We start from the raw sequence: 15,035 nt of genomic DNA, 5'->3' as shown, positions 1-15,035 counted from the left end.
CAACTTAGCTAGATTAACTCTATTGCATAAGTGTTATGGTGAAAAGTCCATCAGAACGCTGGACAGTCCAACAGGACATGAATTTTGAGAATTTTGGATTTTAAGATAAAGGGATTGAAATTAGGATTCTAATACAACTAATAAAGGTTGTAGCAATCACTTGAGGCTCAAAGATCACTTCCCGGGTGATAACGTCGAGATTTAGCTACGGTCAAATGATCGGGTTGACCAGGGGGTGTGTGAAGTCTATTAGCTAGATTTGGGGTCCTTGTCCATCGAGAGTTGAGATAGGAAGGCTTCCACTCGGTTGGCGAGGTTGTCCATTGCAGGAAGAGGTCCAAAAGATAAAGGTCATGTGCTAGGGTTAACAGAGACTCGTGATCCATATGCTTTCAGTGTGTAGTAGTAGTTCAGGTTTGAGTCCAAGGGAGATATAGGTTAGGGTTCCAACCTTCCAAGGGCGTTTTTGAAAACTTTAAGTTGAAACAACCACTGGGTCATGACAATTTTCATAAAAATTTAATGATTTTTATAATCTATTCAAGAATTAGATGGGAGGTAGTACAGTAAATATTAGAAAATTGCATTGTAGCATTGTATGTTTGTTTATGTGCTATTTTTGTGTCGTGCTTGCGGACCGGGTTGTACAACCCATCATGCCAAGATCCAGGCACGACACATCCCTTGCATTCACACCGTGCCGTGCTTTGAGTTGTGTTACGCCCCGCCCTCAAATGGCACGGCCAAATCCTAGCTCTACTCTAAAAATCACTTGATTTATAGAGATGAGTTTCTTAAGCTCATCATCTTTGAAAATTGATTTGTAGAGACAATTATTAGTTGTTGGGTTTTCTAGTGATTTTCAGACATAACACTCTTATATGGTCTCTAAGAATCAATTTTGTAGCACTGTGTCAATATAAAAAAACAAGTTCCAGGTACAGTCACACAAATAGCAAATAGGCAGCAGGCAACCAGTACTACGCACTAAAACTGAACACAGTGTTATCCAACAATAGGCAGCAGGCAACCAGTACTAGTCACTAAAACGTAACACCAGTCCTACTGCTATCCCACACCAGTAGCACGCTTCCTTCTTGTATTTGAAGACCTTAGACCGACTCCAACAGCAGACGCATAACGTGACCCAAACCTAAAATTGCGTTGTATACAGTGTTTTTGCGGGACAAAACGCGCTTCAACGGAGGAGGCAAACCGATGACCCATTTTGCGTCGGAGCTGAGGCAGAACCCAAAAATGCGTCTTCGCTCGCTCCTTCTGCGTCTCCACGCAGGGCCCACCACAGGAAGCGGACGACCGGAGCCCGAGATCCGCAACCTCAACGCCGGCGTCGCGCTCCTCCACGCCGGAGCCGCCGGAGAAGAGCAGCGCGAGGGGCGGGGAGAGCACGAGCGTGTGGGCCAAGGAGGGGAGCACACGCACGGCGGGCGCAGGGGCGAGACGAAGCTGCAGGCACAAGCTATCAGGCGGAGGTGCAGCGGCGGCGGTGAATTTCACTGGTGGGTTGAGTCGGCCGGTGGCGAACAGGAAGGGGAAAAGAGGAAGAACGCCGGCAGCTTGGGCTTTTAACGGCGAGGACGAAGCGGGAGGAGTCGCCAGCTCCGTGCGAGGCGGGTCCACGGCGGTGCGCGCGCGGCCGGCGAGGAGCGGCCCGATGCGGTGAGGCGGGCGGCGCTCGCTTCGCGTTTGCGTCGCTCGTTGGAGAAGTGGATTTTTTTAGGTCCGTAACCTTTAGCTGTGGGCGACCCAAAACATCGAATGCCTGTTGTTTTTGCGTCCGCACCATTGGAGACAGTCTTACTCCAGCTGCTAGAATTTTTTATTTCATACAGTTGTAGCATCAACTCCAGGTTCCTCATCTTTAGTGGTCGATCCTAGTGCTGCACCAAAGAAACATGGGAAAAAAAATGAAAAATGCTGATTGAGGAATTGATATGCCATCAGTGAAAATTTTTCTCATCAACCAAGCATATGTTCCAACAAGCTGCTAACCATGCACCCCAAGCTTACTAACCACTGCGCAACACTGCTCAACTAGTTAACAGCAAATACTTGCACAAATCATTAAGATAAGATCAACTCAAACCTCCTGATGAAAACCTACCTTTGTTTAACAAACATATCATCACTGTGTGTTTTATATTATTAAAGTGATATTTATCTGATGACTGATCTGAGCAAAAGAAATGTGCAGCATTAAACACAGACACAAGTCAGGCATCTGGAGGTTAGAGTAATGACTTCACTTTACTGTGTATGTTGTACCTAAACTTGTCAATACACCCCCGATATGTCTATCATAAGATATGTACCATATGTATAAATTAAAGACATGTGTCAAGGATGATCCGCAACCAAAACAGAATGTGTAGGTAGGCGTACGTACCAGAGTTATACATCTACCTGACCAAAATAGGAGGTGTAGGTGGTAGGTAGGCAGAACAGATGAATAAATATTATGTTATTTGTCCATATATGGTTTCATGTGAACAACTGAAAATTCAAAGTTCAAAAAATGGCAAACGATATAAACCAAACACGAAGAAGTACCTGGAGTGTAGAAACTCACATAGGGAACAACACAAGGAAAAGCACCGAGGACGCCAATTTGATCACATGGCTCCTCAAACACCTTCCTCACCTTGCCAGACATTAAATCAAAACTAAATAACCCATCATAGGTCCCAACGAAAAATACTCCAACACCTTGCGCATAGCAGAGAAATTCAGAAGATATGGAGCAAGCGTTGACAGGAAGCAACTTGTCAAGCTCAACGACTTTGATTTGTGTCCACCCTATGTCTCCGTTGGGATTCACCTCCATTGACCAGACCGAGAGTTTGGCAGCCTTGTCCAATTTTGCGACTCCAAGCCCACCATTCTCCATCCCCATGAGCGCAGTAGCACACTCATCAGGCATAGGAGGCAGGTGAATCACAGAAGTTTGCCGTGTAGCCAGATTATAACTGAGAGTTCGACTGCCGCAGTCAATCGAGAAGTAGAGTGTGCTTCCAACAAGTGCAGTGAGCACCTCATCGACACAGCACCTTGGGACCGGAATCGGCTCGCTCCAGGAGGCGCCCTCTGATGAGTAGACGTGCAAGAAGGACGTATGCTCGTGCTCGGGCTCAGTGCCAGGGCCCGCGAAGACAAGGGTGAAGGGTTTGCTGTGGCAGTCGTGGTGGTCGCAGGTGGGGCTTGCTGCGGCTGCGCAGAGCACAGTCGCGTACGATTCTTCTAGTAGGTCCCAGACGTCCGGGGGTGGTACTGGCACCTCCCACCTTTCATCCGTGGTTGGGTCCCAGACGACGACGAAGCGTTCGTCCATGTCGTCCCACGGGTCGAGGAGGACGCGGCCGTGGCGGGCGTCCAAAGCGCGGAAATTGCCGGCGTGGGGCGGGCGGAAAGAGGAGGTGGGGATGAATTGGGCATCCATGAGGTTGCAGAAGAATCCGAGCATCGGTGCCGCACGGTGGAATTCCCGGAATCGGCGGCGGAAGCGGGGATCGGAGATGATGCGGTACCAGGGCTTGCAGACGAGGGCGGCGTGGACGAGGATCTCGGGCTCGGCCGGCGGGAGGCGGAGGAGGAGCTCCTCGATGAGCTCGTCCAACAGAGCGGGCGCCGCCGCCATGCTGATGGGAAGGAATCGGACTCCGGCGGCCGGCGGGGATCGAGGGTTTCGTCTTCTTCTGGGGACAAGAAGCGAAGCGAGATTGTGTGGCTGTGATGTGAGAGACGGATGAGCACGAGAGGAGAGGAGCCAGCTGGTCCGGTACAACCAGCCAGGTTGCGCTGAGGTGAGGCCAGCAATGCATCGAGAGCTGGATTTGCAACGCATCATTTTCTGCTGTTTGCTTTAGCCCAAATCCTAAAATTAACACAAAACCATCAGGATTTTTTTTCTGAACAGGAACGTTTTGAAGATTTTTTTTTCAAAAAAAAGACATTTGAACATTGTTGAATGTTGGCCAGATATATTTTCGCGCGGATGGCACATGGATGTTTTGTTCTCGTGAGAGTCTGGATGCAGCTACGCTCTCGCCACGCCTTCTTCCGTAAACGTTTCAGTATTCAATAAATAAAACAGGGGAGTTGCTATAAATCTATCCACAGATTTATACGTCTCTTAGATTTCTCAACCACTAGATATAAACAGCATGTTCGGTTGGCTGATTCGTATCGTCGCTGGTTCGTGAAGAACTACTGCTGACTGGTTTGTGTGCGAGAAAAATACTGTTCCGGCTGGAAATTTATGATCGTTTTCGACAAGCGACAGCCAAACGAACAGGCTGAAAATCAACACATGATTGAGAAATCTAACAGATACGAGACATATAAATTTGTCAACAAATATATATAGCAACTAGGTAAAGTCCCCACGCATTGCTGTGGATTTTTTTAACACTTTTCGTAAATTAATTTTAAATCTAACACTGTTTTAATTTTTTTAAAACTAACACTTTTGTCCGCGCCTATTTTTCTGGCGCGGTGAAACGCCTGTGCCGCGCCATGCATGGTGGCGCGGCGAGAGGGATGACGTGGCGACGACCGGGGCGCTGACCGGTGACGTGGCAGGGTCTGCCGCGCCACCGATCTTGACGCGGCGGTGACACGCCACCGCCTAGGGCGCGGCAGAGACGGCTAAAGGCCCGCGGCCCAGTCCCGCCGCACCACACCCTGCCCACCGCACGCAGGCCTGCGCCTGCCCACCTGCCCGCACGTGGCCGCCGCGGCTGGCCGCCAGCCTGCTGCGGCCGTCGTGCTTGGCCTTTGTGCCGCGCCTGCCACCAGCAGCGCCTGCCCGTCGCGCCCGCCGCGCCACGAATGCCTGCCCGCCGCCACGCCTGCCCTCCTGCCCGCCGCGCCTGCCTCCGGCCACGCCACGAATGTGGTAGAACCTCCTAAATTATAGGACCCACATGCACCTGTCACTGTCCAACGACCTCTGACGACTATGCATATGTTCCTGGTAACTTAAGAAGACTGTCGGGTGTCTACGGAGAACCCCGAATCATCCACGATTTCCGAGCAGGATTCCATTACAGAGTCATTGCAGTATTACAACATTTATTCAAATATCTACATCAGAGTAAAATAGCGGAAGTCTTATAATAACTTAGTTTACAAACCAGTTGTTTCAAACTTTACAAACTAAGTTAGATAATTATTACAAATCATAGTAGTAGTGAAGTGGTATTAGTAACATAATACAAACACACAATATAAGTATCATGTCCAAGGATCACACATTCACTTATCGTCATCGACCTGAACAACAGTCATGCAGCACGCTCCAAAACAGACCTGCTCATGAGGCTCATCTGCAACAAGGGCCAACGAACCCTGAGTACAAAAGTACTCAACAAGACTTAACCGAAATAGAAACTGATAGGACTCAGGAATGCAGGCTCATGGATTCAAGGTATGGCTTAAGCAATAATCAAAGTTCTTTTACGTAAAAGCTTTCTAACAAGAACGGGTCCACGCCATCCGAGAATACAGTACTCCACCAATCCAACCCATTGCCACGTGGGTACACGCTATTCCCGCTATCTCTCCACTCCCAGTGCGCGAGTAGCCATTCTCATAATAGAATAACCGAGTTAAGGCTTACCGGAGTATGTGGCTAGTACTACAAAGTCTCACCTTATGCAATTCAACAACGGTCAGACCTTAATCGACGTAGGCGGAAAGAACTCGCTCACAAGACCTCCATGTCTTGTGGCTCTCACACACCGAGTCCGCCCGATCTAGATTTATTACTCCACATGCTCATATCTCATGATAACATAAGTAACCAAACGTAACCAAAGATCCATATAAAACTTGCAGGTGACAGGTAATCACCCAATTTTTATCTGTCCAAGCATGGCTAAGCATAACTAGGTATTTACGAAGTAAAACTGGTAACAAGGTAGATATGGAAAAACAAGGTTGGTAATACACCAATTAGGTTTTCACTCAACTCCTAATCACTTAATGCAGTATTGAAAAGCAAAAGCGATATAAATTTATAAAACACAAGGTAGGTTTAAATACATCCAGGGCTTGCCTTCGTTGACGGAAAAGTCCAGTTCCGGAGTCGTTCCACAATTATCAAACCCGGCCTCAACAGACGGATTAACCTCTTCTATAACTTGATTAACTACCACGTGCTCACCTTCGTTCACTATAGGTAGTAACAATGCCATGTTTAATATGATGTGAGATATAAAACATGATGCTTGATGATAGATGCGAAAGTTAAAAACTTGAATACAACTTTCCTTCGCGGTACAGTTACAAGTCAAAACTAACTAAACCTTTTTCCTAACACTTACTTCAATTGCCAAGGATCATTACCAACTAATGACCCAAGGTCATCACTCAATCCAAAATTTCAAACAAAACCTAAATCATTAAAGGTTACTATTTGCTTTTATGAATTAATTATTTAATTCAAAATTATAAAATAAATCAACTTATTCCAATTGAGCTCAAAATTTTTGTAAATGTGCATCACATGATAACTAAGTGGCAAAACAATTTTCATAAGTTTTGGATAATTATTTAAGCCTAGAAAAATCATAGAAACTCATTTATTAATTAATTGAGCCATTTTTATCACATCTAAAAAGTACTTAAAAACAACATTTCATATTTTTCCTAAATAATATACATCACAGAGAGGTCACACAAAAAAATTCATAATTTTTGGAGCTCTAATTTATTCTACACAAAAATAACAAAAGCATACACTATTCATTCATTTCTGAAAATAGAAAAAATCCATTTTGAAACCCACGGTCACTAACACCCTGACCCCACCTGTCATCCCCTTCCTCCCACGCTGACCACGGCAACGACGGCGCTGACTGGCGATTTCTCGCCGCCGGTGAGACCAACGGCGACAGCGAGAGCACCACCACGTCCCCTACACACCTACGCGTCAATTGGTGGCACAAACAAGACTAAACATGGCCAGGACCGAGCATGACACTGGCCATGGCGGCCACGACGGCGTGGCTGCACTTTGCTAGCGATGTGAGACTGGTAGAGCTTAAACAAACTGCACAGAAAGGTTCAGTAGCTCACCCCGAACACGATTGAGCAAGGAGCAAGGCCGGAGGATCAACGGAGACACTGGTCGACGTTCACAGCAACCACGGCGGAGCAAGCTATGATGACAGCGATGATTCGACGACTGTGGTGGACAAAATGGTCAACCAACCAGGCACAAAGCACCACGGCATCGTGGTGAAGCTGAAGCAAGACTTCGCAAGGTCAGAGGCTCACCGTAGAGCGCTGGCCACGACGGCGCTCGCTCGACGATGGTGCTGCCGGCCGCGAGGAAGAAAGGCAAAGAACGGCGGTTCCCGGCGTAATCAGGCAACAAGGGCTGGAGGGCTGGGTGTGCAAGGAACAAGCAGAGCTCAGACGGTGCTTTGCCAAGGATGAGAAGGCGCTACGGCGATGGCAAAGCTCAACGGAGCCGCGGTGGCGGCGACTGGAAAAGCAGAGGAGGAGAAAAGAAGAACGGCGACGACGCCTGGGCTATAAACGTGACCAGGAAGCAAAGAGAAGCCACGCAGGGGCCTTCTCCACGCCAGCGCGAAGCCAAAGACGGCCACGACGGCACCTGGAAGCAGAAAGAAGATCGCCGGCGGTGATAGCTGCCCGTTGGCACTGTTCAACTTATTTACCAAAATGCCATTCGATTTAAAATCTAAATTACTCCCAAATTTATGTAACAACTCAAAAATCTCCAAAAATAAAAGTTGTTCAAAATTCAAAGTTATACAACTTTGCTTTTATAACTACCCCCTAATTCGGTCTACATTTTGAAATGCAAATTTGAATTCAAAAAGGGGACATTTAAAGAATTACGCCTTTTCAAATTACTTCAGATTTTATAAAACAACTTTGAAAACTCCAAAAACCAACTTTGTACAACTTGACAAGCTCTACACTTTTGCTTTTAGGATCAACCCCAAAATGTGATTATATTTTGAATTAGGTTTTTAGGGTAGGATTTAAATACTGAAAATTAGGGTTTTCGGAAATTCAATTCAATACAAAGAATTTTAACTCAGTTCAAGCCATACAAGTCAACACATATAACATAAGGGTAAACTTATTTTAGTGTATGCTAAAAGGTCCTTGTTTGTGTTTATGTGAGATACACAGGTGATTAGTCCACAGGTACATGTGTGTAAGCAATATATGCCATGAAGGTGAAAATGGCTTGGAGATGTTGCAAAGCTCACACATGTGATGATGAAGGAGCTTAAATGCACATGAGACATGACATTGAGTCATGTGATCAAGGTGGAGAAGATCAAGACAAGACTTGGCTTGATGGACCGGTTGCAAGCGTGAAGGGCAAGTCGAAGGCTTTGGAGTGATGGACCGCTTGGTGGTGAAGCTTGAGCAAGACTTGGCGCCGATGGACGATGGCAACGGTGAAGAGCAAGTAAAGTCAAGATCGATGAACCAATATGATCACGTGATGATATAAAGTGTATCATATCATTGTTTATCGTGTTGGTGCATGTGTTGCATCAACAGGAGGAGATGGAATGGAATGCGCAAGGCAAAGGTATAACCTAGGGCATTTTATTTCACCGATCATAGGTGTGTAGAGAAGTTTATGACCGGGTTTAGGATAGATAGCCATACTATCAAGAGGAGCAAACTTGTTTGCATATCGGTCATCTAGTGCCACTCGAGTGATCTAACTTTGCATCGTCGCTAGGATCGAGTGGCATGGCAAGTTGAGTGGCTAACATCCTTTGGGAAATGTTTGTGAAAAGCTAACACACATACACATGGTGATGTACACTTAGTGGTGTTGGTACATTTACAATGGAGATGGAGTTGGAGTTGATGTGGATCAACTTGGTGAATAAACCCCACCGGCGGAGTGTCCGCCCATAGAGTGTGGACAGTCCGACGGTGCCACCGGCGCCCTACACAGAAAAGACAGAGTCTCACTAGGTGCATCGAACACTGGCACTAGAAGTGACCAGGCGCTGGCAGGGCGTGTCCGGTCAGGCTGACGCATGATGATGCAGGAGCTGGAGTTTGACTGGACGTTGGGCTACGTCCAATCACGTGCGACTGGACGTGTCCGGTCAAGGTCGATACCTTACTGTAAACGACCGGACGCTGAGGGTCCAGCGTCTAGTCAGTTGAAGCTGCTGCATCCGGTCAGAAGATGACCATTGAGATCGGAAGAATGCCGTTGAACGCAGGTGACACATGGCTATCATCAGGCGACCGGACGCTGAGGTCCAGCATCCGGTCAACACGACCGGAGCGTCCGGTCGACCCGACAGTTGCCTAGTAAAAGGGTAATGGCTAGTTTAGCCCTTGGGGCTATAAATAGAAGTGGCCTTCGGCCATGGCTTGTGGTGAGCACCTTGGGGGACTTTGTGTCCATGCTTGAGAGTGCTTAGAAGCCCTCCATCTCACACATACTTGATAGTGATCATTCGATTGTGTGAGTGAGCGATTCTAGTACGATTGCATCATGAGGTTGCATCGAGTGGCACTAGGTGATCGAGTTGCAAGCCGGTGGTGCTTGTTACTCTTGGAGGTTGCCACCTCCTAGATGGCTTGGTGGTGGTCTCCGTGGAAGCCCGCAAGAAGCTTGTGCGGCGCTCCAGAGAAGTGCTTGTGAGGGGCATTGTGCTCGCCCCATGGGAGTCACGAAGAGCAACTTTAGTAAAGCATGTCATTGAGCTACCCTCACTCAAGGGGTAGGTTCTTACGGCGCCCGATGTGCGAGCTTGGTGGGTGATGCCAATTAGCCACTGAACCATCAAGTGAGCGGTCGACACAACGGGGACTAGCGTGTTGGCAAACACGTGAACCTTAGGAGAAAAATCATCGTGTCAACCTTGTTCTTCCTGTTGGTTTGTATCCCCGTTACACAAGCTTGCGATTACTTTCATATACATTTGAGCTTGTGTTGTTGCTTTTGTAATTAGTTAGCTTGTGTAGCTTGCTAGTTACCTTCTTGCTTGTGTAGCATAGAAGTAGCTCCCTTTGCGTGGCTAATTTGGTTTGTGTAACCTTGTTAGTCACATTGCTTAGTTTGTGTAGCTAAATAATTGCACTCTCTAATTTGGCATTGGTTGCCTTGTTATTGAGCATTGCTAGTGAGCTTAGTTGGCTTTGTGCTTTTGCTTACTAGCATGCGTAAGAGCTCCCTTGTTGCTTAAAGTACTAGTGGCATAGGTTTATGTGACCTTGCTTCTAGAATTGGTTAGGAGAGCTCTAGCTAGCCCGGCACCTTTGTTGCTTGATTAGTATCTTTGTAAGGTGCTAGTGAACATAGATAAGAGGGGTGTAGTCTTGGCTAGACTGATAGTTTTAATTCCATACTTGTTTCGATTAGCCAACGTGATTAAGTTTTAAAAAGGACTATTCACCCCCCTCTAGTCGCCATCTCGACCCTTTCATATGCATATCAAAATTTTCACTAACACATGAATGATTTGCAATGCATATGATGACATGGTAGGTTTTAGTATTTAAAACACCCGAGGTGTTACAATCCTTCCCCCTAAAAGAAATCTCATCCCGAGATTCAAAGTCATAAGGTAAGTAATGGAAAAGGAAATGTGTCAAACATCAACATTCCAAAACTTGTCCATAAAACAGCTGAGGTTCCTTTACAAACATGGTTCATAATAATAGAGCAAAACTAACATTATTCTATATCAACACAAGAAACTCTAGAAATTTTTCTAACAAGTAATCTTCGGATTCCCAAGTAGCTTCTTCTTCGGAATGTTGATTCCATTGTATCTTGTAGAACTTGATTGTTCTCCTTCGTGTGACATGGTCTTTCTGATCTAGAACTTGGATAGGATATTTGGAATAGGTCAAATCAGGTTCAAGTTCCACTCCTTCAACCTCAACATTTTGCTCAGGCACTCGGAGACACTTCTTCAATTGAGAAACATGGAACACATCATGTACAGCTGAGAGATGTTCTGGTAATTTCAAGCGACATGCCACTTTTCCATACCTCTCTAAAATTTGAAATGGTCCAATATAATGAGGTGCCAACTTGCCTTTAACACCAAAATGAGTAACTTCTTTCATTGGCGATACCTTCAGATATACAAATCTCCCTTGTTAAACACCAATGGTCTACGTCGTTTATTTGCATAACTCTTTTATCGGGACTGAGCTATCTTCAAATTACTTTGTATTTGCCTAACCTTGTCTTCTGTTTCTTTCACAAGGTCAACTCCAAAGAACCTTCTTTCCTCGGGTTTAGACCAACTCAGTGATGTTTTGCATCTACGACCATAGAGTACTTCAAACGGAGCCATTCTAATGCTCTCTTGATAGCTATTATTGTATGAGAACTCAGCCAAAGGTAGACATTCATCCCACTTATTGGAATAATTAAGGACACTACACCTTAACATATCTTCAAGTACTTGAATGACCCTTTTAGTCTGACCATCGGTTTGTGGATGATAAGCTATACTATACAGTAGTTTGGTACCCAATGAAGAATGCAATTGTTTCCAAAAGCTAGAGACAAACTATGTACCCCTATCTGACACAATGGTCTTTGGTACTCCATGTAGACTCATGATTCTTGCTAAATACATCTTGGCATACTGGATAGTAGGATATATACTCTTGACTGGAAGAAAATGTGCTGACTTAGTTAGTCGATCTACAATAACCCATATTGAGTCAAAGCCCTTTGATGTCTTGGGTAGACCAACAATAAAGTCCATACTAATATCCTCCCACTTCCAAGCTAGAATAGGTAATGGTTGTAACTCTCCAGCAGACCTCAAATGTATAGCTTTCACCTTTTGACAAGTATCACACTTTGCTATATACCGGGCAATTTCTATCTTCATTTTAGTCCACCAAAACCTCTGTTTCAAGTCATGGTACATCTTATTACTTCTCGGATGAATAGATAACCTAGTAGCATGTGCCTCTTCAAAAATTGACTATCGCAACTCAGGAACCTTTGGTACCACTAAGCGATTCTTGAACCATAACACACCTTCATCATCTACTTTGAAGCATTCCACTTTCCTATTCCTGATTCTTTATTTGATATGGGCTATACCCTTGTTTTCTTTCTGAGCAGCAATAATCTGGTCTCGAATAGTGGCTTCAATAGTTTTATTGGTCAAACTACCTTATTGAATTACCTCTATACTCAACTTTTCCATCTCTTGGCATAAAGTCAAATCCCTTGTTTTTATTGTCAGACAATTGCAATGACTCTTTCGACTGAGGGCATCTGCAACCATATTTGCTTTACTAGGATGATAATGTACTTCCAAGTCATAATCTTTAATCAATTCTAACCATCTTCTCTGTCGCATGTTCAAATCCGATTGAGTAAAGATATACTTTAAACTCTTGTGATCTGTATAAATATGGCATGTATTACCAAGTAGGTAATGCCACCAAATCTTCAAAGCATGGACAACTGCTGCTAACTCTAGATCATGAGTGGGATAGTGCTCTTTATGTTGCTTAAGTTGTCTGGAAGCATAGGCAATGACTCGGCCTTCTTGCATCAATACACATCCAATACCAATACCTGAAGCATCACAATAAACGTCAAATGACTTCTCGATATTAGGTTGGGCTAATACTGGTGTAGTGGTTAATAATCTCTTCAAAGTCTGGAAAGCTTCTTCACAATCAGGTGACCAGACAAACTTGGCTTGGTTCTTCAACAACCTAGTGATGGACTTGGATACTTTAGAGAAATCTGGAATAAAACGACGGTAATACCCCACCATTCCTAGAAAACTCCAAACCTGATGAACAGTGGTTGGCGGTTTCCAATCAAGCACATCCTTAACTTTGCTTGGATCAACTGCAACTCCTTCAGCTAACAAGACATGTCCAAGAAACTATACTTCCTTAAGCCAGAAGTCACACTTACTGAACTTGACATATAGTTGATGTTCTCTTAAGTGGGTCAGAACAATTCTGAGATGTTCCGCATGTTCTTTCTTGTTCTAGGAATATACTAGAATGTCATCAATAAACACCACTACAAACTTGTCTAGCTCAGGCATGAATACTGAATTCATTAGATACATGAAATGAGCTGGGGCATTTGTCAAACCAAAAGACATTACCAAGTATTCATATAATCCATATCTTGTGGTAAATGCCGTTTTGGGAATATCTTCAGGCTTAATCTTGATTTGGTGATAGCCTGACCTCAAATCAATCTTGGAGAAAACTTTGGCTCCAGCCAGTTGATCAAAAAGCAAGTATATCCGAGGTAAGGGATACTTATTCTTAATGGTCACTTCATTCAATGGACGATAGTCAACACACAACCTTAGGGTCTCATCTTTCTTTTTCACAAAAATTACAGGACATCCCCAAGGTGATAACTAGATTGGATAAATCCTTTATTAATCAACTCTTGCAACCTGAGTCTTCAACTCAGCTAATTCCTTGGGAGGCATCCTATAAGCTCTCCGAGAGATCGGAGTTGTTCTAGGTTTTAACTCTATGTTAAACTGAACATCCCTATCAGGTGGTAGACCGGGTAAATCTTTAGGAAAAACATTAGGGAATTCACAAACTACCAGGATATCCCTAATCTCCTTGACAGAAGTTGCACAAACTCTTTCCACTGATCTCCTTAAGGTTGGAAGTTGGATAAGAAGCTGAGAATTACTATCAGGCAAACTCACCCTTAATGTCCTATTCAAAGCATCTATAATAGTCTTATGCTGATACATCTAATTCATTCCCAAGATCACATCTATATCCTGATCCTTGAGAATAATCATGGTAGTGGGAAAAATATGCCCACCCAGGTTTATGGGTACTTGGTATACCATTTCCTTAGTACACAGACGTCCCCCGGGTGACTGTATAAAGAAATTTTCCTTTGTTTCCCCAATTGGAATTTCATGCTTTACAACAAAGGTTCTATTGATGAATAAATGAGATGCACCAGAATCAAAAAGCATAACAGCAGGGTGATCAGCAATAGGAAATATATCCATCATCACTAGCTCCCCTTCTAGAATTTCCCCAGCTTGAATATAGAAAACCCATCCTGTCTTCCTTTCATCTTTGCCCTTCTAAGCATTCTGATTGTTGTTCTTGTTCTATGCTTGACCCTGTTGTTGATTGGCAGGGGCCTTCTAATAATTGGGATTAGACTGCTTTGGATACGGACATTCCCTTGAGAAATGACCAGACCTTCCACAATTGTAACATGGATAGCTATGACCCTGGGATGTTGGAGCATTGACACCAGGAGCATTTGTCTATTGTGGATTCTGGTAAGTTGTGGTAGGATGGACATTTGATTGTTGCCCGGCTTGGAATTGCGGCGGACGATAAGGAGGATGATAATGATTGACTGGGTGATAGATTATCTTTTGCCTCTTTTGATTTCCACCAAAGGATCCAGATGACACACTCTTTTTCTTCTTGATCTCCTTATGCTGCCGATACTTTTCCTCAGAAGCAATTGTAATATTTACTGTCTCATGATAAGTAACATTGGTACAGGTAGTCATCATTGTCTGCAGTTTGGTATTCAGACCTCGCATGAACCATTTCTTTTTCTTAGCATCTATATTGACATGTTCAGATGCATACTATGACAGGTGATTAAATCTACCCACATACTGCATAACCGTTTGGTCCCCTTGCTTCAAAGCAAGGAACTCATCCAGCTTCATGGCCATCACTCCTTCTGGAATATAATGGGCTCTGAAGGCAGTACGAAACTTAGCCCAAGTTATTAGAATGCCAGCTGGTTATATAGCCACTAGGTTTGCCCACCAAGCACCTGCTACACCTCTAAGTTGCTAGGCGGCAAACACAGGTTTCTGCATCTCTATGCATGGAATAAGATCAAATTTCTGCTCCATAGTCCAAAGCCAATTGTCAGCTTCCAGTGGTTCATTGGCCTTGGTAAACACCGGTGGTCTTGTATCTATGAAATCAACATATGTAGCTTCATGCCTATGATAATTGCGACCATAGTT

The 15,035-nt window shown here is 44.6% G+C and overlaps 1 protein-coding gene across 5 annotated transcripts; it reads right to left on the bottom strand.

The window, feature by feature from the left end:
• Positions 1-888: 888 nt before the first annotated feature.
• On the bottom strand, positions 889-3,821 carry LOC136493047 (uncharacterized). 5 transcript variants are annotated; one of them, XR_010768287.1, is made up of 3 exons: positions 2,591-3,821; positions 2,408-2,514; positions 889-1,901 (listed from the first exon to the last, which is right to left on the bottom strand). XR_010768287.1 is itself a non-coding variant. In XM_066489076.1 (2 exons), the coding sequence occupies exons 1-2, from the start codon at positions 3,653-3,655 to the stop codon at positions 1,846-1,848; spliced, it is 1,140 nt and encodes a 379-aa protein (XP_066345173.1). In that variant the 5' UTR covers positions 3,656-3,821; the 3' UTR covers positions 889-1,845. The 5 variants fall into 5 exon arrangements, 3 of the variants coding, with proteins under 3 accessions (XP_066345173.1, XP_066345174.1, XP_066345175.1); XR_010768286.1 differs by having other exon boundaries at positions 2,408-3,820; XM_066489076.1 differs by lacking the exon at positions 2,408-2,514 and having other exon boundaries at positions 2,572-3,821.
• Between the last annotated feature and the right edge of the window lie 11,214 nt (positions 3,822-15,035).

The sequence above is a fragment of the Miscanthus floridulus genome, chromosome 11 (assembly GCF_019320115.1).
Source record: "Miscanthus floridulus cultivar M001 chromosome 11, ASM1932011v1, whole genome shotgun sequence".
NCBI lineage: Eukaryota > Viridiplantae > Streptophyta > Magnoliopsida > Poales > Poaceae > Miscanthus > Miscanthus floridulus.
This window is presented reverse-complemented; position numbering and strand designations above follow the sequence as displayed.

Excerpts from the sequence above, each read along its gene's own strand:
- LOC136493047 (XM_066489076.1), bottom strand. The coding sequence starts at position 3,655 with ATGGCGGCGGCGCCCGCTCTGTTGGACGAGCTCATCGAGGAGCTCCTC. Across the intron at positions 1,902-2,571 it reads TGTGAGTTTCTACACTCCAG|CACTAGGATCGACCACTAAA; the intron begins GTACTTCTTCGT and ends TCTTTGGTGCAG.